The 25,343-nt window shown below is 40.7% G+C and overlaps 1 protein-coding gene across 1 annotated transcript in view; it reads left to right on the top strand.

The window, feature by feature from the left end:
• TSPOAP1 (TSPO associated protein 1) overlaps positions 1-25,343 on the top strand; it is a gene marked incomplete in the record, with an annotated part of 80,026 nt that overhangs the window by 8,568 nt on the left and 46,115 nt on the right. Inside the window, 3 exon segments of the mRNA XM_072415641.1 lie at positions 20,948-21,046; positions 22,262-22,390; positions 23,103-23,279. Of these exon segments, the coding sequence (XP_072271742.1) occupies positions 20,948-21,046; positions 22,262-22,390; positions 23,103-23,279 (405 nt within the window).

Here is a 25,343-nt window from a genome sequence, read left to right as displayed (position 1 = left end):
ATTCTGTAACTTAGTAACACACAGTATCCCTGGAGCTCTGTCAAAGTGACCATCAGGTTCTTAATCTCCTTCTCTCACGAAGGCCCTTGATTGCTCAGTTTAGCCAGGCGACCTGCTCTAGGGAGAGTCCTGGTTGTGCCAAATTTTCTCCATTTGAGAATTATGGAGGCCATTGTGGTCTTGGAAACTTTCAGTTTAGCAGATTTTGTTTTTTGACCTTCACCAGATCTGTGCGTTTTAACAACCCTGTCTCTTTGCAGCCAGTTCCTTTTGATCTCGTGGCTTGTTTGTTGCTCTGCTATGCATTGTCGGCTATGAGGCCTTCTATAGAGAGGTGTGAGCCTTTCCAAATCATGTCCAAGTAATTTACCTCAGGTGGGCTCCAGTCAAGGCGCAAAAACATCACAGCAGCGATCAATAAAAATAGGAGGAACCTGAGCTAAATTTAAAGTGCTTTTGGGAATGATCGGAATTCATATGTAATTGTGATTTGTTTTTTTTTTTTTTTGGTAATTAACAAAATTGTCTAAACTTTCCCTGCTACGTTCTGTGGAAAATGCATTATTTGTTAGCCGTCTGCTGTTACCTTGCTTGTCTGGCAGTAATGAATTTGTTGCACTTGGACAGTTGTGCTCCCTTGTGATTGAAATACTACACAATTCAGTTGCATAGCTGATGAAGCTGCAAGTAGGGGATAAAAAAAATGCTAGAGCCCTGCTAGACCCCCCTATTTTGTTTTTCCACCAATAATTTCTGTGTTGTTTGTTTTAGAACAGTGATAAACAAGATGCTTATTAGATTACATTAAACGGTGGTATAACTTTTTCCAGCCAAGGCACCTGCAGTTCTGTTCAGCCAGTCTTAATATATACCTCTCCCCTCCTCCACTGCACAGTCAGTCAGTTTTAGAGCTTTGAAGTAGAACTGAACCTGCTGCTGGCTGACCAAGGACAAAGGATTTTAGTAAATTTTGCATTCCTTTTTGCTTTAGATTTTTTATGCAAAAAGGCTTCCTGATATGTGTTAAACAAGATTTGCTATGATTTTTTCAATTTATAGGAAACCATAAGACGTGGATAAATATTCTTGTTTTTACTTGCTCTTTAACATGAACCTGTGCCTAGATCAGATATACTAAAGTATTTACATATTTTAAACAAAGAAGTAAAACTATTAAGCCCCCATTCACCTGTGTGTCTCTAAGCATTCTGAAGAGATTCAGTGTTTTCCACAAGAAGTTTTTTTTAGCTAGATGTGTTTTATTTATCTTTTGGTTGACTTTTTTTTATTTTTTATTAACCAAACAATGTAACTATCTGAGGCTGTGTCCCTAAATAACTGACTTTACAGAGAACAGGATGTTGCAGTGTCCATGGAAATTTGGACTACATTGCTTTATTGACAGGCACCAAATCAAGCATGCAAAAAGACCGTTAAGGCTGAGCTGTAAGATTAAACATTAAAAATTACAATCCCCTGATCACCCCCAGAGTTGTCAGCCATTGTAACTCCCCATGTAAAATCAGTGCACTGTCAGCCATTATTAATTAAACATGTACACAAAATGTGTTAAGGGCTTGATGAGGAAAGTAAAGAGGAAGTAAACTGAAAAATGGCCAAATAAGAAAAAAATTTCACTTACCTTCAATCCCACAGAGCAGTAGATCGGTCCGGAGGTGTCTTCCATCAGGTCCCGCGTTGTCCCGCTATCCGTGTCCGAGGCGGCGCACCACTATCTTCGCCTCTCCTCCTGGGTTGCACTTTAAAAAAAAATACAAACAAATAGAATTTTTACTTAACATAAAGGGTTGTCTACCTTTTTATGTAAAATGAAATTTCTGGGTTTAGGTACGCTTTACCATAATGTGACGGTAGTAAATCCTGGCTCTGACAAGGAAATGTTAACAATTCTTAGGAGTATTAGAAATGTATGCAGTTCTGTATCCAGTGTGAAGCGCTTGTGATCGATCATTAGACTTTGAGATAGCGTGCATGGCTGCCATTCTTCCCAGTGGGCACAGCGTTGTGACATGATAATGCAACTATTCGCTGACAATAAAGAAGAAGGCAGTCACTAGTCCATGATCAGGATACAACCATTCTTTTAAGTTGCTCTAACTCTATATTTTATTTTTGTAATGATGAAATGTTAAAATATTCTTTTATACCATTCATAAAACACAACCTCTTTCTCCTAAGCATAAGTTATCTTTACAAGTATTTTCTAACCTAGACAAATTTATGCTATATTGTTTTGACCTTAGTTTAGGTGTGTCTTATTTGATCTCATAGCCGCGTATTACTAAGCCTAAATTACTGCCTCTCCCCCAGTAATGCTTGTAAATGACATTTATCTTTTATGACTGGCTGGAGACTTGTCTGTCATTTTGTAGATCATATGCTCTGTATATATATATATATATATATATATATATATATATATATATATATATATATATTTTTTTTAATATTCATTAGGGCAGTTCTGAGCTGGGCTTGCCTCTTTTTTCCAAGCTTTATCAACTCTGTCCAATCTGCTGGCCAATCAGAAAATAGTCACTTGACCATCCCTGGCTATTTAGCTAGCTTACAGACTGCATTCTGTGTTTGTGCAACAAGTCCTCGCTAGTGCCGAGCTCCTGGTCCTGTGAGCTAGTTCCTGTACACCTGTTGCCTAATCCAGTGTTGCCGGTGTCCAGCTCCTGTGTTAACCTCTCGTTGTCCAGTCTGTTGGTTCCCAGCCAACTTCCCTGTGCTGTTCCAGTGTTCCTGTCTGTGGATATCCCTGCATCACCTGTGCCCCCTGTTGCTTCCAGTGTCTCCTGTGTTCCCTGTGCCCCCAGTGGCCTCTCTGTCACTGGTGTCTGTCTCCTGGATTCCTGGCAATTGACCCCTGGCGTGTGACCTGACCTCTCTTGCTTGCTGCCGGCCTCGACCCCGGCATTCCTTGACTATGCTTCTGTGTTGTGATTTGGTACTGTTTTGCCCACCTTGGGGTGCCCAAGGACCGCAACCTGGCAGTACCCAGCGGCACAACATCCTCACAATCGGAGGCTCTGGAGAAAACCTGGTTACTGCTTAGACTCTGCACCTTGGCCCTTCTCAGGGCTCACACCAGCTCCGTGCAAGCCATTGCACCCCCAAGTGGTCCTGTCTTGTCTCTCTGTGCATGACAAATAAGGTAATGATCTCCTCCTTCACACAATGTTGTCAAATATAAGATTTCATGCCAAGGGCCGCTAAGAACAGCATAGCAAATAATATTATGAAATATGCAGATCATTACTCTGGCTTGACTTGCTTCCTTGTTCCAGTGATTCTGAAAATATACTAGTCAGAAGTTTTGCCAACACAGCCTGTTAACTACCACTGGATGTCGGCAAAGCAACCTTTTTTTTTCTTTTCCTGCATTCCTCTAAATTCTGATAATAGGCCCTGTCATTCTACAGCTCCACAGACCAGTTAAGGTTTGCACCAAAACGTACAGTCACAATCCACAGTCTGTGGTTTTCACATAACAATCTAGTGCCTGTTATACAAATCTCTTTATCATGATCACATATAGCTTTCTGAGGTTCTGTAATTTCCAGTAACTTTCTAGAGCAAGGGTGCCCAACCTACGGCCCACATGCCACACCCGGACCACGAAGGTGCCAGATCCGGCCCTCTCCTCATTCCCTCTCTGCTCGCTATCTTGCCGGGGATGGGGCGCGCACATGATTCTTTATGAGTTCCTGCTACCAGGAAAGGGAGCTTCCTGAGCATGCTCAGTGTGAGCTCCCTGAGTGGGCATGTAGTAATGATGTCAGCAATCTGCTGTGGCTGCTCCTCGTCCACCTTGTACTGTGAGATAATCCCAGCAGCATGAGAGCTGTGTCTGTGTTCATGCAGCTGTCATTATCCACATGCATGAAATCTCATATCTCCTACAGTGATTGTTATAGGAATATGACATTTTTTAGGGTACACAGGGGACCCTGAGAGCTGATACGAATCCAAATTTCAGCCCCCCAAACATAACAAAGTTGCCAGGTCACAAACATAAAATCCTAACAATCGGGGATATTTTTACATTAAGGGGGGCTTTTTCAAGCCCAGGGTCCATAAACTGAGCTTGCATGTTAGCAACCCCCTGACAGCCACTCTCATGGCAATGAACATTAAGGTACTGCCATTTTGCTCTGTGGGTTGGTGCCCCAAATATATGCTTGCTCACTCACAAAATTCAAGCCTGTGTTTAGGTTGGCGGTGAGGTTGCGCTGCGGTTACCTCTTCCTCTTGTCATAGAACCCTGGCTAAGGGGTAGACGCTAAGGTACTGCTTACTGCTGCCTGGAGTCAAATCTGCAAACACTGCGGTGCAAGGAACTGAGCAGGTGCTTGGTATACATTGCTGGCTACTTACCTTCTCTGAACCCCTATTATATTGTTTGTGGAAGTCAGTAGGAGACCTTTTTTCTTCCCCCTTCCATATTAAAATGTTATACCCATCCTTTCATGCTACTCTGCCACACACAGCTATCCCCTAACAGCTAACCCCAATTTCTCTTTTGGCTAACTCCCCCAAAAATGTGATCACTACGGCACCATCGCAGGATATGAAAACTATACCGGTCATACCTTGCTACCCTGTCACACATATCTGTCCACTTATCTTCTGTGAGCCCTAATTTCTTAGGAACAGGGAGATGTAGGGAATTGCATTTCTCTGGAAGTTTTCATTGCAGAGATTATGGGGTACAAAAAAAGGTTAGCAGCTCCCATATCTGACAGGATGCATTGTATGGTATAGTTTCTGCTCTTTGGTAAAGGAAGGAAAGCAAAATATGACCGGCCAGCACTGTATAACAACTTTAGTTTTGTATCTTTCATTTATAAAATGAGCATCAAATGGTGAGTGCAGAAATTCTTGATTTGCCATTTTTCTTGTATGTTACGGTAACTAGAAACATTTAAATGTAATTTTAAGTCAAAATTATGTTAGTTTTAAACATACATCTTTATTATTTGTTTGTATAGTGGCCCTGTGAGTTTTTTATCTCCATTTCAAAAGCAGCCACCATATGAAAAAAGGTTGGGGGTCACTGTTCCAGAGCATTCCAGAACCCAACGGTTCTTGTTGGGCAGACTGACATCTTGTCTGAGGGGAGCATGTTTTCAGGTCCGTTGCCATTACTATTTATTCACACTTGCTACCAACAACTGGGGGGGAATTGAATTCTTGCCACTTCTACCAAAGAAAATTATGGAAACTGTTATAGCCACCAACATCACTTGAGAAACAAAAAATAAAATAAAAGTGGTGTATAACTGATGACACATGCTGTTCGTCATAGTAATATGTATTACATATTATATTACAGAATTAGTTACGGTACTGTCTGTATTCATAGGCTTTTGTTTCTATGAAATCCTTTTGTATTTCAATATTTTTATTGAATTTTAAACAGAAGAAAAATAACATGTGACAAAGTAAACTGAGACCATAGCAAGAGAACTAAATAACAGCATGTAAGTAAGGTCCATTATAACAGTCAACACCTTTATTTACGTTGAAATATGCTCCCAAATATCTTCAAATTGGCCAGCGAATCCTTTAGTGTATGAGTTAACTTATTATTAATCGTGATCCAATTCCGTTTGGAGAAAACGGGTTCTAGAGGTATCATGGCTGTTTTCTAAGCTTTAGCTAGGGCAATCCTTCCTGCCAATAAAATCATCTTGGTGAGTTTCAGTGCTGATTTGAGCAAGGTTAAGTCTACTTTGTTGAATAATGCTGCTTCTGGGGAGCAACGAACCTCCCGTTTCGAGGTCTGGGAGATCAGATCAGAAGTCTCTGGCGATCGGGCACAACCAATAAATATGTAGCATTAATCCCCTAGAAGGGCAACCTCGAATTCGCATTGGGGAGACTGATGGAAAGAATTTAGCCAATCTGTCTGGAACTAAATACCATCTGAGCATTACCTTATAGTTAGCTTCTACTAAAGCGGAGTCGAGGGAAATCTTATGGAATATACTGCATCCCACCAATCCTCAAGCTCCCAAGTCATTCCTAACTTGGTCTCCCAATCCAGTATGTATTTCAATTTACCGGAAAGGGAGATTAGAAATAATAGAAATTTGGCCTACCGTGAAGGCTATGGGTGAGCAGGTGCTTTCAAACGGAGTGGACCACAATGGGCTTCAGGGCTTGTTAATTATTTTGTTGACAAAGGAATGTAGTTGTTTGTAACCATAGTACTCTGAAGGTGGAGCCTCACGCTTACTGGTAAGGTACTCCCACGTAAGCACTGATTGAACATCAATCAAGTTTTTCACTCTCCTAAAGCCCTTTGAGGTCTACCAATGAAAGAGGTCCAGGTTCAGACCCGGAAGAAAGTCTGGGTTATTCCAAAGTGGGGTGAGAGGTTTATGTAAAGAAGATAACTTGGGGTGATTGGAGTGTTTATCCCAAAGCTGGATTTAGTGAGTGAGGCTGGGGCAACTTATCTCCCCCTTGTTTTTGTGCCACCTGTGCTGCTACGTATTGATACTTGAGGTTGGGAACTCCCAGTCCTCCCGTTCGTTTAGGAGCAAATAGGGTGGCTTTTCAAATTCTGCTCCGTTTGCCCTCCCAAATAAATTTATGAATTTAAATTTGTAAAAGTGCAGTCTCCTTCAAGGAGACCTGAATCTGAAGAATTCGAAATAAGTAAAGTACCCCGGGGAGCAGATTCATTTTAATAGCCCAATGCTCCCGAACCATGACAGGGGTGATTGTGGCCATTTCTGGAGATCAGCAAAGAGTTTCCTAAACAAAGAGGTGTAATTATACTTAAAAAGGTTACTGTAGGAGGAAGTCAACTGTTTACCCAAATATTGGAGGGAGCCATCCCCCCAGCTCTTTTCTAAGTTATTTTTAAGAGCGTCTAACGACCCTGTTTTGTGGCTTAGGCCTATTCACTTGTAGACCTGAACAAAGAGCGAACTCATCCAGGAGTTTAAGTAAGGTAGTACTGGGGGATGTGATGAACATTAAAATCATCCGCAAACGAAGCGCATTTGTGTTCCACCTGACCACACATTATACCCTTGATATTTTGATCAGTGCTTAGAGCTATAGCTAAGGGTTCAGTCACCAAAGCAAACAGGAGAGGGGAAAGTGGGCAGCCCTGACAGGTCCCCCTTCTAATTGGGATGGCAGTAGACAAGAACCCTCTCAGAAATATTTTAGCTTCAGGAGTATCATAAAGAGCCAGTACCAGGTTGATGAAATAACAACCAAAATACATATGTGATAGCACATGAAACAGATATGAAGGTCTAGTGAAAGTAGCAGTGCTTGTCGATGAGTACCCCCATCCCCATTAGAGTGCACTTCTGATATGAGATCAAGTAGTCTACCAAATGTGGCATCAGAATATGACGAAAGGTTTTATACTACATGTTGGAAAAGCCATCTGGGCCAGGTGAGCCTCCAAACCTGAGGAATTTAAAGACCCCATCCAGTTCTCAGAGGTGGAACTTTTTTCACTTTGTTTAGATTTTAGTTTGGGGAGGTTGAGATCATAGAGGAAACCATCTGTCCCTTCTCTAGATATCAAATTTTTTTTGCAGACAAATTTTTTTCTGTGTTTTGTGAAAGATTACCATTCTTAAGTCTGGTTTTAGGAAGGGCATGAATTTTGGGATTGGGGTTGAGTTTATTGACTAAAAGACCACCCGATTTGTCAGCCCATTAAAAAAAACGTGTGCGCTGCCCAGCGTATGGATTTCTCTGCTCTAGTTGTGAGAAGCAGATTAAGATCTGTGTGTTTAGCTTCCAATTGTGATTTCAGCCGAGGGTTTTGTTTTTGTTGTAGCTGTAACTTATGGTATTCCTTAACCACCTGGTGGCCGTTCAACCCAACCTTGGTTCGGGGTAAAAACACTTGCAAAAAGTGTTAAACCCGAATTTAACCAGGTGGTTAAAAATGTAAACAAACGTTATATTGCAATCCGATTGTCATACATTGTATGACAATCCGATTACAACTGAAAGAAAATACTTACCCGGTCCCCGCAGCTCCTCCAGCAGCAATAAAAAATTTGCTATTGCTGTTGACATCTGCAGTGAGATGTGAAGCACAATGCAGAAATCCTACATTGTGCTTTGTATCTCTATAAATATAATTATCATACCCGGGAGTTAATCCTAAGAATTACAAGCCCACAATATAAACAAAAATTTCTATGCAAAAAAAATAGGATAGGATTTTATTAAAAGTACATTTTTTTTTTTTACATGATTGTGTGTTTCAAACTTTTATTTATATTCATGATATCTACTAGAACCCTGTTCGGACATATTTCTGTAACTTACAGGTCTACAATTTAAAAAAAAAAAAGTTTCATGAAAAACAGTGTACCGCTTTTGGTACAGACATCTAGACATCAGTGTAACACCCAGGTGGTTAAAGTGTTCCTTAATCAGTTTATTCTGGGATTTTTTGCGTGAGGAGCCTATTTTTATGATTTTACCTCTAACATACGCCTTGTGGGCTTCCCAGTTTATAGCCCGTGACGCATCGTCAGATTTGTTAATCTGAAAGTAGCCTTGTAAGAGAGTTTCTATTTCTCCTTGTATAATTGGGTCTGAGACTAGGGTCTCATTAAGTCTCCATTCAAACCCTGTTCGAGCCCTGGTGAAACCCGCCAGTTCTGCTGCCACTGGGTCGTGGTCAGAGCAAGGGGTTGACAGAATACGGTGCCTTAATAAATCCGAGAGCATATGAGATTGGACAAATATATGGTCAATGCGTGAGTATTGATTGTGTGCGGCTGAAAAATATGTATAGTTCCTGGCTAAAGGGTTCGCTTCCTGCCAAGAGTCTACGAGGTCATATTTTCTCAATAAAAGAGAGAAATTATCTTCGGAGGGTCTCTGTATTTGCTTAAACATGTTTTGTCCAAGATGAGATCTAGGGCCAAATTGGAATCACCCAGCACAATAAGAGATCCTTGCACTTTAGGCCATATCTCGCCCAGTAGGGTGTGAAAAAAGGCTAGTTGATCCTCATTTGGGTCGTAGTATGTAACAACTGAGAGCAACTGGGTATCTACATAGCCTATCACAATTAGAAACCGCCCACCCGGGTCCCTGATGATACTAGTAAGGGAAATCAAAACAATCAGACAAAAATTGTACAACCACAATAGGTTTCTAAGATCTGTAAAGACACGGAAGATCGGGTCCAACCCCAACCTCCAGGAAAAACCGATTGCCGGCTGTTGGGGAGCAGTCCCCCCCTCATGTGCTTCTAAAGCAGCTTCAAAAAGCTCCATCTTTTCAGGAGGACATCACCCGGGTCAGAGCAATAAATAGGATTCGAGTTAGATTCCCTGTTAAGTGAGGGCATGTGTAACCCCACTGGGTCTCACAGCCCCCCACACATTATTTAGTATGATAAGTAATCCCAGTGAGACAGAGAGAGAACATTGTGTAGAAAAAGTGTGGTCCCACAATTGTGAGCATCCCACTGGGATCATTGGCTAAACATGGGCTCGGCAGCCACAAAATTTGCAACTCTATAAAAAAGCTTTGCAGGCAGTAAATGTTAACCCAGTTAAGACTAACTGCACAAATACTCAATAAACTATTTTAACAATTAGTGGGGTATGTGCAGGCCGTTAAAGCCAGGACTCGGAGCACCCCCTCAAAAAATACTATTGCAAATGGGTATTGTAAACCCAAAATTGTAGGCTGGGGTCATAAAGACACTGGCCCTGATTCATAAAAAAAAATCCGCGCTCGCTGGAAGCGCGGTTTCCCACGGTGCGGAGTCGAGTGCGCTCGTACACTCGCCTCCTCACTGCCAGCCGGATTCCTGGCTTGATAATAATGAGCAATAGGGGGCGTGAATCTGCCAATTAAGGCGATTAGATTTCAGCTGCGCGATTAAGGAGGATCTGTTAGGCTCACTGGTGAGATCATAGCAATTAATTAGCGCATACCTGCTCTCTGTTCTGTGCATATTTATCTACAGTCCTTTACAGGTCAATTAGAATCTTTAATTACAGGTCATTGTGACATACAGTTTAGGAGATATGGAGGTTTGTACACACAGAGCTGTGAGGCTGCAGAATGGCATGCAGACTTTATACACACTGGATACATTTCACAGGCAGATTTTCTTTATAATAGAAATCCGAGCTCGTGCTATGAGATGGGGGCAGGGCTGCCTGTGTCTCCTTCACATGAAGGCTGAGCTGTGTGCTCACCTCTCATCGGCAGCAGCAATCCTCTGAATGGATGACACAGAGCAGCTTCACTGAGATCCGTGCATCCGAGGATGAGAGCTGCCGAGAGCTGGGCGGGGTATTCAAATCAGCTGGGCGGAGCAACCGGCTAAAAACCTCTGGGGAGAACTATGGATATCAAGTCCCTGCTGGTAAGAATTAAACTGCAACATTAAGAAAATACAGTGTTCAGTAAGATAATTTCACAACGTCTTTTGTTGGTGCTTCCCAGTCATCTTCACTTTGTGCCAAAGTGGGTACAAAGTGGCTGTGGCTTCCGCAACTGATGTGGACAGGGACAAGATCCAAGTCCTTGAAGAGTTGTTTACCTTCAACAAACGAGGAGAAGGAAAAACTTTTCCCTTGTAACTGGAAAATTAATTTTAGGGGAAAAGCCCGTCTATATTTAATCTTGTGATTATTGAGGACCTGTAGAAGAAGTTTAAGTGCCCTCCTGCGTTGAATGGTGAAAGGCGTTAGGTCTGAAAAAATCTTAATTTCATGACCTGATCCATGGTAATATGTTCCATACCTTTTGTGGCTTTCATGAGAGCTTCTTTAGTAGCAAAGTGATAGGGTTTGACTATCGCATCCCCTGGGGGACCATCCGGTCTCGGGCCCCCTAAGGCTCTATGGGCCCAATCATTTTTGACATGGGACTCTGGAAGATCCGGAAGCAGATTGTGTAAGAGTCTCCTTTTAGCTTCTGTAACATCTTTCATGGACTCAGGATGGCCTCTGATCCTGAAATTTTCTTTCAAGTCATCAATTTTAGGTTGCAATTCCTCAATCTGTTTGTGTAGTACAGAGATTTCCTTGGAGTTTTGAGAAACCTTTGAGATCGTCTCATCAACTTTTCTTTCAAACACATCAATTCTATTGCCCAAGTTTTGTATGTCTTGCCGCAATTCAGAAGTAATGGTAACTGTGGTCTTGGCTAACTCTGTAACAATACTGCCATATGTGAAATCAGTCTGCTTCTTACATGGGAAGCACAGATTAAGGGCCCAAGACAGGGGGGTCCTGGGAAAGTATGCTACAGTTGATCTGTAGGGAGGGGGGGGGGGTTGGTGTGGGCTATGGGCAGGAGAGAGCTGCTTTGCCTGGGTACTAGCTGGTGAAGAGTGGGGTGAGGAATCCTCCCACCGTGCATTGTTGGAGCCCCCGCTTGATCTTGGAAGCCATCTTGGCTGGGGCCATCTTGGAAGCCGTCCGCAAGGATTGAGACCGTGGAAAGCGGTCTTTAATCTTTCCCAACCATATCCAAGTGCAGGAAGGTGTCTGGTGCCTGTGCTGCCCTTGTGTAGCTTGGCCGCCGAGTCTTGCTAGCAGTAGAGCCGACCAAAGGGCATCCTCCATGAATGATGGCGCATGCGCACTCTTGTGCGGAAGCCTTTTATTTTTATTTTTTTTATGTAAATTTTTATCGAAAAGATTTTTATTAAAATGAACAAATAAATTAATATTATACGCTGACTAAGTTTCTCCATCCACTGGACTTCTTTTACACAGGTGTAAAGGTCAGAGATAGTGGGGGGAAGAGTGGACTTGGTTGTTATAATACATCTGGGTGATATAAGGATCTGGGTGAGTAGCGCTGTCACAGGTTTAGGGAGTACTCGTTCAGGGGCGTTAAGTAGGCGCGTCACCAGATCCAATCTGATACCCGTTTCTGCCAAGCGGGACATGAGATCATTAACCTGCACCCAATACTGTACAAAGCGCATACATGCCCATAATGTAGTACAGTGTGCCCACATTGGAGCCACAACACCAGCAGAAATTTCTGGGATAACTGTGTGCAGCTTATCTGGGATAAGGTGCCAGTGAATGATGATTTTGTTTGTGTTCTCTTTTTATGGGGTACCCTCCGAGCTTTCATGTATCCTATACAATATTATATTCCACAATTCAATTGTAAGTTCCCGACCCAATTTTGACCTCCCAGCTGCACATATAAAGATGTTTACCAAAGGGCATTGTGGGTTCTGTGTTCAGAATTTGATACATTTTGGAAATAAGGCTCCTGCCAGAAGAAGCCACCCCTCGCACACCCTTTGGAATGAAATGGGGCTGAGAAAAAAAGGTTTTAACTGAATAGGGCGGAGAAGGGAGCTCAAATGTACTTGAAAAGAGGTGAGCAGTGACTTGGGCTGTAAAAGCTGAAACTTGTCCCTACAGTATATCCATATATGTCTCATAAACTGTGCAGGGACCAGTAGGGAGGCGTCTGCCGTAAGACAGGACGAACTCCAGAGCATGGAGTTAGGATGCACTGGGGCCATCCAAAGTTTTTCTATCTCTGTTCATCGGTTTTATTCCCTCAGTGTGGCCCAGGACTTCACCTGACGGAGGTGGGCCGCCAAATAATATTTATGAAAATCAAGGACACCTAAACCTCCTCTAGTCTGAAGGGAGCACAAAACCAACCGGGAGGAGGTGATGTCTGTACCCTGTATGAAGTTCAAGACATCTGTCTGCAGAAGCCTAAAAGCTGAGCAAGAAACCATTACTTGGAATGTTTCATAGAGATATATCAGCTTTGGGAGAATTGTCATTTTCACTGTGGCTATGCGCCCAAAAAAAGAGGGAAGATGTGTCTTCCATTTATGCAATGACGCATAGAGTAGAATCCTGTTTCCATCAATATGAGAAATTATCCTTTAACCTCTGTGAATCTGCAGTGTTATTGGTAGTGCCTCCGTTTTAGTAAGATTTATTTTTATAGCTTGCAAGGGCCCCTAATAATCATCAAATTTATGAAGGGACAGTAATCGGTGGGTTGGTCAGAGTTAGAAGAATATCATCAGTGTAGAGGGCTATTTTAAACTCCTTGGTTCCAATAGGGACCCCCTGATCCTGTTTTAGCAGAATGGGTAAAGCAGAAAGATCTTTGCACTGCAGGCCTCAGTACAGCTTTTTCTCCAAGGAGAGAGTAGTAAATAACACAACAGTACATTACATCCCACTCCAGATTTCATGACACTATCAGCCAAAATCAGCTGTTCTGTGGATTATTTAAATATATAGTTATACAGCCATGAGGCTACAGAACAAAAGTACCAACTTCTGTTTTCTAAAGGATTTAAGGACAGTTAGTTTGTAATTTAAGTTCAGGTCCATTTAAAAACGATAGACATTCTTTTTGTGAGAAAAAGTAACCCAAGAAACATTTGATGCCTGTTTTGAGATATTTAGAACATGTAAACATATATTATTGTGGACCTTTTTAAGGCACCTTCCCTCAATAGATTTGCACTTACATATTCATAAAACCATAATTTATTTTGTAACTAGGATGTATTAGTCTCTTCATATTTTCCTCAAGAAACACGCCTTGAGAAACGCATTGAAAGCGTTATGAGACGGTAACGTGCATTATGTCTGTCCGATGATGTTGATATATGTATTTTAATAACCAAATAAATTATACTTATGGCACCATGCCTGCACAGGTTCCATTTTTTTTTTAATTATTTGTTTAGAGACATTGGTAAGCTGCCAGGGATCCCTAAATCCAAATTTACCTAGTTTGTAGTGCTGCTTGTAATTACAGTAATTGTTTTTTTTGGCCATGTAAAATATTGTCATTCATTTTTACCAACTTCATAGACATCCATATTGTTAAAGTGAAATGATCACAGTGTCTGAGTATATAAGAGTCTGGCTGAACACCAGCCATACCTTCAATTTTGTACAGTTGTACTGGGTCCTCTGTACTGAAATTGCTTACTTTGTTATACCTTTTAATCCCGCATGAAGTCAGGTAGGTCTCATTTCATTTCCAAGTGTTATATGTGATTCTTACCTAGAATGGTCTCCATCACCCTGCTGGTCCCTCCTACCAGCCATGATCTGCCTGCATTACACAGAAAAGCAAAGAAGTGATGTTACTGTCACTTAAAATAAAGTGTGCAATGACAATGAAAAGGTTTTATCTAAAAATTTTACTAGCATGTTTATGAAGGTGAATCGGGGAACCAGGGAAAGCTAGTTTTAAAATATTTTAACTGTTCTTGCTTAGTTAAAATGTATTGCCGCTACATTTTATCTAGTTTTTTTACATTGTGTCAGACTTTTAGACTCGAGTCACCTGACGTCTTCTGTCTTTAAAGTGCTAGGTGTTAAGCTGCGTACACAGACGGCACCCTGCTACGCGCTCCCCCCCTTCCCTTTCATTAGGATCGGTTGTCGTCCATCGTCCGTGGTTCCGCCAGGACGGTCGTTCGAACGATGGACGACACCGACTGTACACACGGCAGATTTTCGCCCGATATCTGGCCAATGCCGATTATCGGGCGATAAAAATCTGACGTGTGTACGCAGCTTTACTGTGCATTGCAGTAACATAATTTTAAAACCAAGGCAGTAGATCTGTTTGTTGTGAAATCCTACGTACACCTTAGCTCAATGGCCATATTTTTATGTTTTGCTAGTTTTTAGTCAACCTCCAGTCTAAAAGTAACCTGGCCATGTATAAAATAAACTATTTATCAAATAAGAGGAAGCATTTTGTAGCATGCAGCAAATACCTTACCTGGAGAATTTCCCCAGCTTAGTTTTATTGTGAACATGATGCTAAGCCTCATTCAGATTGGCATAACATAGGACCAAAAAGCCGGCCTAAACAGAAATGCTTTTCTTATTTTTGTGTTTGTTTGTAACCTTGCTCCTGCTCAGAACAATTGTATATATTTAGTGCTATATTATCTGATGTGTTGCCATTGTATATGCACACTGCAAGCACACACATATTGTGCAGTATGTACATTTCTACATACTGGGGTAATGATTACCCTACTGAAAAATGCATTGATCAGCTGTCATTGCTTTGCCTTGAATTTAGAATAGAATTTCAAATAGAAAAGATACGTGTGCTTTAATGACTGCTATTAAATTATTCCACTTAAAGCACAGGCTTGGCCTGCAGCTCTTTACTTGAAATACTCTGGGTTTTTTTATATATCCCATGTGCGTTCCAGCCTGTACAGATTCTCATATGTCTGCACTGTACTTGCTAGGAATTTGTAATAAGGTGTGCGTGCTGCAGTGCATACAAATGAAACCTCACACTCTTAATCAGAACAGGCACAGACTAAGGCTGACATAAGTAGAGCAGTAGTTGGACAAATATATAACTAACTATTACATCCTTGTTGGATTTGTATCCTTAAGTAGAAGTAGTCCTGCCTTGTGCAGATTGATTATGGACCATACATGCTGCCTAGCAACAGCAGCCCTTTCCCTGGATTCTTCTAAAGGATTCTTTTTCTTCATAGCTGCCTATTTGACTTTGCAGGTAAGCTCTTTATCAATTCCCAAAAAGTGGTGGATAGCATTTAGCCCCCCAAACCCCACCCCCCCCCCCCCCTCCCCGGAATACTCTTTTGGGACATTTTTTTTTTTTTTAAATTGTATTTTTATTGAAAAGTTTTATGATAGGGTACAGAAGGGAAATTAACAATCGTAAACCAGAACCGAACACAGCTGAGTTTCAAACAGCCAATAGTCATATCACAGACATAATATATAATATAAACATTTATAAACAAAAAGAAATAGAAAGGAGGTAGGAACAATTAGAAAAGTTGTGACAATAGCCAACAAGAAGAGCGACTGGGGGGTTAGTTGGACAAATTGGCATAATAACGGTCCCAAGCCTCCCAGACCACCTCAAATGTATCCACTGTATTTCTGAGGAGCGCCGTGAGGTACTCCATTAGACGAATCTCTTGTATCCGTGCATGAAGATCGCCCATGGAAGGAGGTATAGTCGTCTTCCATCTAGTGGGGATCAGCGATCGTGCTGCAACTAGAACGTGAGTCACCAGTTTGCGGGACACGTTCGGCAATGTTGGGGAGGGTTGACCTAGTAGGTGCGTAAGGGGATCCAATGGGACCTGAAGCTGGACCACAGCTGATAATAAATCATTAACCCGTGACCAATACGGCTGGATAAGAGGGCAAAACCAAAATATGTGTTCTATCGTACCTCTATGTTTTCCACATCTCCAACATGAGGGGTCTACATCAGGAAACAGTCGGTGTAGAACTACTGGTGTGTGGTACCACCTGAGCAGAATTTTATATTGATTTTCTTTATATAAAGTACAAATAGAACCTTTGTGTGCGGCTTCCCAGATGTCAAGCCAATCTTCTGGAGGTAATGATCGACCCAGCATCTCCTCCCATTTGAGCATATAGCCATACTTATTGGATAATCCCTGAGTAGAGGAGTGAAGTATTCGATAAATAGCTGAAATCGTACCTCTAGAGAGGGGGCCCTCCATACATAGTCTTTCAAATACAGTGAGGGGCTGGAAGGTAGCCGTAAGTTGTAGAGACAAAATTTAATGTCTTATTTGAAGATATGCGTAAAAAGACGTGCGGGGGAGCTCCACTCTGTCATTGAGTTCAGTAAAAGAGAGCAACCGCCGTTCAATTGGGTCTAGAATGTGTCTGATTTGAAATAGACCTCTATCCCTCCAGGGGCCTGACATTGAAGCAGACAGACTATCTGGAATCTGTGGATTTAAAATTATAGAGGGTAATCTCGAGGCTGAGGATACCAGGCCAAATTTGTCCTTGCAGGACCTCCATATGGTCCTCGTAAACACCATCGGAGCCGTTAGGTCCGACTCCGCTAGTAATGAGGAGCTCCACAACATGACATTGGGGTGAATAGGGGCTATCCAATCCCCCTCTAACTCTACACCGACACTAGGAGGGTGAGGGGATGTCCACTGCAAGACATGCCGCAGATGAGCCGCCAGATAGTACTTGTGAATATCCGGGCCTCCCAGTCCTCCCCCCTCCCTAGGAGCACAAACAATATGTTTGGGTACCCTGTGCCTTTTGTAAGCCCAGATAAAGCGCATAAAGTCAGTTTGAATTTTTTTCAGTACATGAGACGGGACTCTGATTGGTAGTGTCTCAAATAAATATAAAAGTTTAGGGAGAAGCATCATCTTCACAGAGGTTATCCTACCCAGCAGCGATAAAGGATGTGCTTTCCATTTAGATAGAAAGTTATTCACCTCCATTAATAACGGGGGGAAATTGTGGGAATACAGTTGAGAGTATGTGGAGGTAATTTGAGTCCCCAGATAGCTGAGAGAGCCCGCCTGCCAGGTGAAAGAGAAAGAGTCCCTCAGGGCCTGTAGCTCCGTTGAGGCGATATGGAGTGGTAAAGCCTCTGTTTTAGAACAATTAATCTTAAATCCTGAGACTGCACCGTATTCCTCCAGGACTTTCCATAAATTGGGGAGGGAGACAGTCGGTTGTGAGAGAGTCAAGAGGATATCATCAGCATATAGTGAAAGCTTATATGATTTCCCTTTTACGGGGACTCCATGTATACTGGGGTTGGAGCGGATGCAGGCTGCCAATGGTTCTATACACAGGGCAAAGAGTAGGGGCGATAATGGACAACCCTGTCTCGTTCCATTTTTGATGGAAAACACAGCAGAAGAGACATGGGGCATTTTGACCGAGGCCGAAGGGGCCGTATATAAAGATTTAACTGCCCTAACAAAGGGACCTGTAAAGCCCATTTTATCCAGGGTGGCTAGCATAAAGGGCCAACTGAGGCGATCAAAGGCCTTTTCGGCATCCAGACTGAGAATCAGGGACGGGGTTTTCCGTTTATTAATGATATCAATAATGTTGACAACTCGTCTGGTATTGTCACCCGCTTGTCTGTGTGGAATAAAGCAAGTTTGATCTCCATGGATGAGAGAGGGAAGGAGTCCGGACAACCTAGAGGCCAAAATCTTCGTGAAAATGTTTAAATCACTATTGAGAAGGGCTATCGGTCTATAACTCGAACAATCTAATGGATCCTTGCCCGGTTTCGGTATCACTGTCACATGAGAAGCCAGCATAGAGGGACTTTTGGGACATTTTAATATCAAACTGAACATATTCCCTAATGAGTTTTTCTGTATAAGCCCAGACATGATCAATGGTTACAGTAATTATATTGAACAGCCATTTCAAATATGTGCAGCAAATTACATAAATTATGTCTGCAGTATGCTGTATGACATGATACATTTAGATATAGCATGAAAATGTATCATAAAGCTTAACCGCATTTTATACTTTGTTTCAATAGATATTTATCTTTATATAACATGCTCAGACACATTAATTCAGCCCTAAAGCTCATTTGCTGTTAATAAAATGCAAATGAAATCTGAATGAGTAATTCAAACCCAGTAAAATATATCATGCTTTGCATGATTAGTTAATGTAAACCTTTCCACATTTTTACTTTGAACTGAAATGATCTCTACTTTTTCATGAATATGCGACATGTTCACAATCCTTCCAGGCTAAAAATAACTTAATCTAGGGTGTAATTACCACAGTCAGTGTTAGAAATGTATGCCACATTTTGATACAGGATTTTAGGCAGGGATGCCCCCCCCCCCTCCCCCCAACATTAAAATTGGTGATCTGCTCACGTAGCAATTATTGTACTGACTGATAGATTATTATCAAAATTTTTATTAAAACCCCCCCCCCCCCCACACACTTTTTACAACGCCACACTCTCAAACCTTACTCTAAATAGGGTTAACCGAGCCCTAGGTCAACAGGCCGTCTCACCTTAAAGGCCATGTGACAACATTTGTTGCATTCACTTTTTCAAATTGATGGAGGACAGTTTTCATAGTGTGTAAAAACAACGTTCAATAGATTTTAATGGAGCAAATTTCAAGCAACCAACATAAAGGCCAAAAAGCACTCAAACAGGTCAGACAAATTTGTGAGGAGGTATAAATCAGAGTTGGGTTATATATATTTTTTTTATTTATCCTATGCCAATAAACATTAAAAAAAATCAAACAAAATGGAAAGAATATGACCCTACTACAAACTGACAACAGAAACCAGCTCACTGAAACTCACACCAGGCAAGGAGAACAATAAATGGAAATGCAACAAAGACACCAAAGATAACGCTGAAGGAGCTGCAAAGATCTGCAGTGAAGATGAGAATATGCAGGGCCAGTTTACACCGTGTACTCCACAGAACAGGACATTATAGAAGAGTGGCCAGGAAAAAGCCATTGCCTAAAGAAAGTTATGAGAAACATTGCCTTTTCCAATCAGTAAGTGGTAGACTCCCCCCAAACACATGAAATAATGCAGATGAAACTAAGACTGGACTTTTTGGCAATCCTGGAAATGCCATGTGGGGTACAAAACTAACACATGTTTTTTCATTGGCAGGGACTGAAAAACTTGGCAGGATTGAAGGAATGATGAATGGCCCCAAATTAAAATTCTTGAGAGAACTGATTTGTCTGCCAGGGATTTGACACAAAGGCAAAGGCTCACCTTTACAGTAGGACAGTGGCCTTAAACAATGCTAGTCTAAAGTAGTTTTAAAGGTGAAAGTATTCAAATGTCTTGGAATAGCCAATTTAAAGCTCAGACCTCAAGCCAATTAAACAACTGTAGCATAACTTGAAGATTGACGCACACCAACCAACCCATCTGTTTCCAAGAGGTTGGAGCAGTTTTGCCTTAAGGAAATTGCAAAAATGTAATTGAGACATAATGCAAAATATTTGCAGCTGTAATTACAGCAAAGTTGGCTTTACAACTTACTGATTTGGAGACTTGAAAAATTATTCACACTAATAATTTTGTTTTTTTTATGCGCTAGCTCCCCAATAATCCCCAATAAACATTAAATCCTAAATTGTGTTGTATAGTTAAGTTGTATATTTTTTTGTCTTTCTGCCCTGTTTTATGGATAGGAAATACACGTTTCCTTTCACTCAAATAATATAGTTAAAATGAGAATTTTGGAGTGTCTGGCAGTAAAATTACTTTTTGTATGAAGTTTAAACAAGACTGTAAATAAAATAAAATAAAAAGTACTGTAATTACATGCTTCATTAAAGATTTGGCCAGCTGCTGCCACAAAGAATCTGCTTTAACTGGTACTTTTTTCTATAGCTGGCACCCTGGCTGCCACTAGTTACTCTCATTTAGCATGTAATAGTCTTTGTTTTACATGTGGGTTTTTTGATGGTTTTGTACTTTTTTGTTTTCACAGTTCTATAAATAAATTGAACCATTTTCCCATAATGTGTAAAACGTGTATATGATTTTTTTTTTTTTAGTTTCTCTAAAGGTGTCCAGGGAATTAGCTGAATGTGAGAATAAAATACACATATAAGAACTTTTCTTCTTTACATAGGATTTGTATTTATTTCTATCCAGCTCAGCAATAAACACAGCTCTGTCCTACAGGATAGCCTTGTTTAACATGGTTGAAGTCCTAGTGAATTATCAGAGCCTGTCCCTTCACCAGGATGTGATTGGGCAGTGAAAGAAGAAGCAGAAAACTCATGAGCTCATATTTTTTTACCCTGATCCCCCATCCACACCCCTTTTAATTTGTTCTGTTTCTCTCTTTCTCATTTTGAGCTCTGCTGTACAGGAGATTGCAGGAGAACAATATTAAAACTCATTCAGGCACTTGCACTGCTTACATTAAAAAATTACTATTCAGTTGTTTTTTGTACCTGTAATTTCTTAAAAGCCGTCTGCTTTCCTCAACATTTTAGCTATACTTATGCTTTTTATTTCCCCGATTCCCCCTTCATCCCCAGCTCACGAAATATAGTTGTAGTTCATATATTAATGTTTTGTTTTATATCATACAGAATGCCAGTGATGGTTCCCAGTCAACTCAAGAATTACTGAATGCTCTGCGAGATTTGGAACAGCGCTGCAAAGATTTACGAGAGGAAAACATCATTCTGGTATTTTTTTTTCTTCTGACATGCACAGTTGGTTTTAACTTAACATTCATGTTCTAGAAGTGTACACAACCAAAAGCTTTTCATTCTGACTACACCAGTATTTTCTGTCTTCAAGATGGTAATTTTGGATGAACTGGCATACTTTGTTGTCCATTTACCGTATTTTTTGGACCATAAGACGCACTTTTTTTCCTCCTAAAGTGGGGGGAAAATCAGGGTGCGTCTTATAGGCCGAATGCAGAGGTACAGGGGCATATTTTTTTACTTACCTGTGTCCCCGCCGGTCCCCGGCTGCGCCGATCTCTGCCTGTTATGTGACCCAGCGTGCGGCACTTGTGCCCGCCCACGAAGGCGGCGCCGATTGATTTGATGAATGCCGATCGGCGCTGCTTTCGTGGGCGGGCACAAGTGCCGCACGCTGGATCTCAGGGGAAATCAAATCAATTTTTTTTTTCCTGTTTTCCCTTGTGCGGAAAACCTGGTGTGTCTTATAGTCCGGAGCGTCTTATGGTCCGAAAAATACGGTACCTCATCTTTTTTTCTTTACCATTTGTTGTAACCTTCTAGTTGTTAAATTTATGTTTTGTATGTTTTCTTTCCTTGTATAGACTGAATTTACACCTCTGCGTGTGTGTTAACACTTTAACTCTTGTTGAGATTCATTGTTTGTGCAATTTAAGGGGCACCTTTTTAACTTTATTGGGACCCCATGGCCACTGCCCTTATGCATCTGTGTGGGTCTGTATGATTTTTGGCATGTAGAACCTTATTGAAGTCTAAGAAAACGTTTAGCATTTTCTCAAGTATTCTTGAGAAGACTTTTCACTGCCTATATCTGCAGTAGATCCCCACAGACTTTGATGCAACCTTGAAGACCCAAGCAATTCAATAATAGAACCTGGTAAGTGTGCATCAGATGAGTGGAGGGTAACCTAGACCAGCACTTTGGAAGAAAGGAAAATAAATAATGAAATGTTCAGAATTTTTTTTTTTTTTTTTTTTTATATTATACATTGGGGGCCAATGTATAAGGAAATGTAAATTATTGGGCACATTCAAGACAAATATATAACCCATTGCAATGCACATTTAGAGGTGTGAACAGACATCATTTTGTGACATGAATGAAGAGGTGTAAATGAACATTCGTTTGGTAAATCCTACTGTAATTGTAGTTTTAAGAGGTGATATACTGACCTACTTCATTTTCTGCAGAGAAAAAGCAGTGTTCCTGAAACAGAGGAGAAGGTTAAAAGGCTAAAGAGAAAAAATGCAGAGCTTGCAGTTATAGCGAAGCGTCTTGAAGAAAGGGCTCAGAAGCTCCAAGAGGCTAATCTTAGAATGGTATGGTATTTTTTAGTTTAAGTTTGATATGTAAAAATTAAAGCAGTTCTATTCTCATTATGCAAATTTATAGTTTTTAGCTAAAAGTAAACATCCTGTTTAAGAGCAGATCTCACTGCTGGGAATGACTGTGTAGGCACTCCCAGTTAAAAGATGAAAGCTCATCTAATCAGTGATGGTTGCTTCTCTGCCAAATGTCTTATTACATTTTAAAAATACACACTGAGATCTGAGCTTCCCTGACTTCATGGCTAAACTTCGTCAACTTCTGCCTTCCTGTCCAAAAGAGTGCAGCAGTGTCTGTAGGGCTTAGTTAGAAGTTAGTCAACAGCCATTGGAGATTGTATCTGCTCTTATGCAGAACTTATTACCTTATGTAGTTTTAAAATAACGGAGTATGTTCTTTGCTTAAAGTTGACATAAAGTCTAAAATTGAACATGTACAGTCCCATAGGGTGACTACCATAACACCAGAAGGCAAAGGATAGGTTTACTTTAAAGCTCCACCATACCCAATAAGCCAAATGAAGAAAATTAAAAAAATAATAATTATAATGAAGCTATGCACATATCCCCACAGCCCTGACCTTTTGTGTTTAAATGGGCTTTAATCTAAATCTATATATTTTCATCAGGACGTAATTTAAAACTGTTTTTCAAGCCCTGGTCTGATCAGTAATTGGTTCTTTATTATCTGAACATTAATGTGTAGGTAAATACTCCGATACACTTGAAGGGAACCAGTCTGGAACTGTGCAAGAAGGCATTTGCACGCCAACGAGCAAAGGATATGCGTGAGCAAGCAAATGCCTTGTTGGAAAAAGACAAGCAAATTGAAAATTTGAAACAAGAATGTCAGGAACTACAGGCCAAATTATGTGCTGGAAAGGTAAGTGCAGAAAGTTTTTACAAGTGTTTGGAGCCATGGTTGGGTTCTTAGTGGGCACTCACCTATGCAAGCCATTTTTTTAATTCCAGTGGCACATATTTGCTAATGTATTATTTTCTTTCTGATGTAGTTTGGAAGGAAGAATGTTCAGAGTTCAGAGTTTTATACTGCTGGATGTTGTGCTTTTTGGGCATTTTAAAATTGCTGGTGACAGTTGCTGGGCATTTTGCTTATCTCTTAGCAGGATAATGCGAATTTCACCAGAAAATCCATTTTTTTTAATCCTCAGCTGTTTTGTGACAGGATAGAAAAAAGCAGGTGAAAGCTTTTTCCAAAAAACAAGGAAACCCAAAAATGTTCAATCAATGAGATTCAAAGATGTTTTCTGCATTTTACTAAACCTCTAACAAGCGGTGCTTGTCAGCCCCCTACCAGCATTTAAATTAACCTCCAGACCTCAAACAGAAGTCCTAACGTTAAACATCTCCTTTAATTACTTATAAATTCTTCACAAGCAACAAAACATTTTAAAACAAACTCTAACCTTTGTAGCTGGAGTGGAGTAATTCATATTGAAAGATTTACAATTGTAAACAGCTACCATCTCTTACTCCACTTACACTAGAAGGGTGGCTAACAGGCAAGTTCCTGTTAGCAGCAATAAAGGGGGAGTGGAGCTGCAAATTCAATATCTCTGTTTTTAATTTGAAGAATATTCTTTCCACAGTACCTTCAGCTACAGAGGACACTGAGAGCTTGTCCTAAATCTCTCTCACCTCTTATTATTAATTACTTTCATTGAATATTCTGGACACAAGGGTGGCTTACATTTTAAAATCAGCCTTCCTATGTATAGGGAAAAAAATAAAGATCAAAATTTGTGTTGCTTTTAGAAACCTGTTTGATTTTTAATGCCATGTATTTAAAAACGTAGGAGCAGGCTTTGTTTCCTCGCAAACAAGCTTCTAAAAGTGGATGATAAAGGTAGTGTAAAACACCCAAAGTCTATTTACTAGACTGTTGATGGAAACTTTTATTGTAGCAGTAAGGGATAAGGACAGTGCTGTGTAAATGTTTGGAAATAACCCAATACATATAGCAGTAGTTGCCACTTACACGCTACTAGCTCAAAAGTCTCAATCTGGATATTTTAAACACACTGATTTTCATTGTTGACCATTAGTATTGCTTTCACACTAACTACCAATTGCAACTTTATAAATATTTTGAGCAGCTCAGTAAACCTAAAAAGTGCATCTACTTGTTGTTGCCCAATTCACTACCTCTACTGAAAGCCTATTTTAAAGCATCACCTACCCCTTTAGTAAAATAATATTTTCAAAGGGTTAGTTTTGAACTTTCCTTGTGCTATTTTAAGGTCTTGGTCCATGTGTTTCTAATATTAAAAAATGCTGCTCTCCTTAATCCTTGTTACACTTTAATGTTTTTTTTTTTTTCTAAGGTTTCATTTATGTGTCCCCTTTCCATTCTTTACTCGAGAATGTATTGGACTCCTGATCTTTAAGGGCATATTACCCTCTTGTACACTTTTTGTCATCAACAAAAAAAAAAACTTACCTACTTGGCAAACCTGATTCACTAACATCTGAGTGAGTAAAGACCAAGTAAGGAGCCTTGCAGTACACAACTAATGCCTAGTCTTTTGTTCTGAATTAACACCGTTAAGAAGCCAACTGCATATTTTGTAAATTACCTAAGTAAAAGTCCTAGCTGTATCAAAGTTTTTATAGGATGATGAGGCTGAACCTGTAAATAAATGCTTTTCCTAAATCAAGATAGACTTCCACAGCACCACCATGGTCCAAAACCTTTGTGATATGGTCAAAAATGTCAAGTCTGATGTTATTTGCCCTTTAAAAAGCTGTGCTGCTTTGGCTCCTGCAAGTTACCGTATTTTTCGGACCATTAGACGCTCCGGACTATAAGACGCACCAGGTTTTCCGCACGGGAAAACAAGAAAAAAAAATTCATTTGATTTCCCCTGAGATCCAGCGTGCGGCACTTGTGCCCGCCCATGAAGGCGGCGCCGATCGGCATTCATGA

This window comes from Pyxicephalus adspersus, chromosome 1, assembly GCF_032062135.1.
Source record: "Pyxicephalus adspersus chromosome 1, UCB_Pads_2.0, whole genome shotgun sequence".
NCBI classification, from domain to species: Eukaryota; Metazoa; Chordata; class Amphibia; order Anura; family Pyxicephalidae; genus Pyxicephalus; species Pyxicephalus adspersus.
The sequence above is the reverse complement of the archived record's forward strand: the minus strand, read 5'-3'. Positions and strand labels throughout refer to the sequence as shown.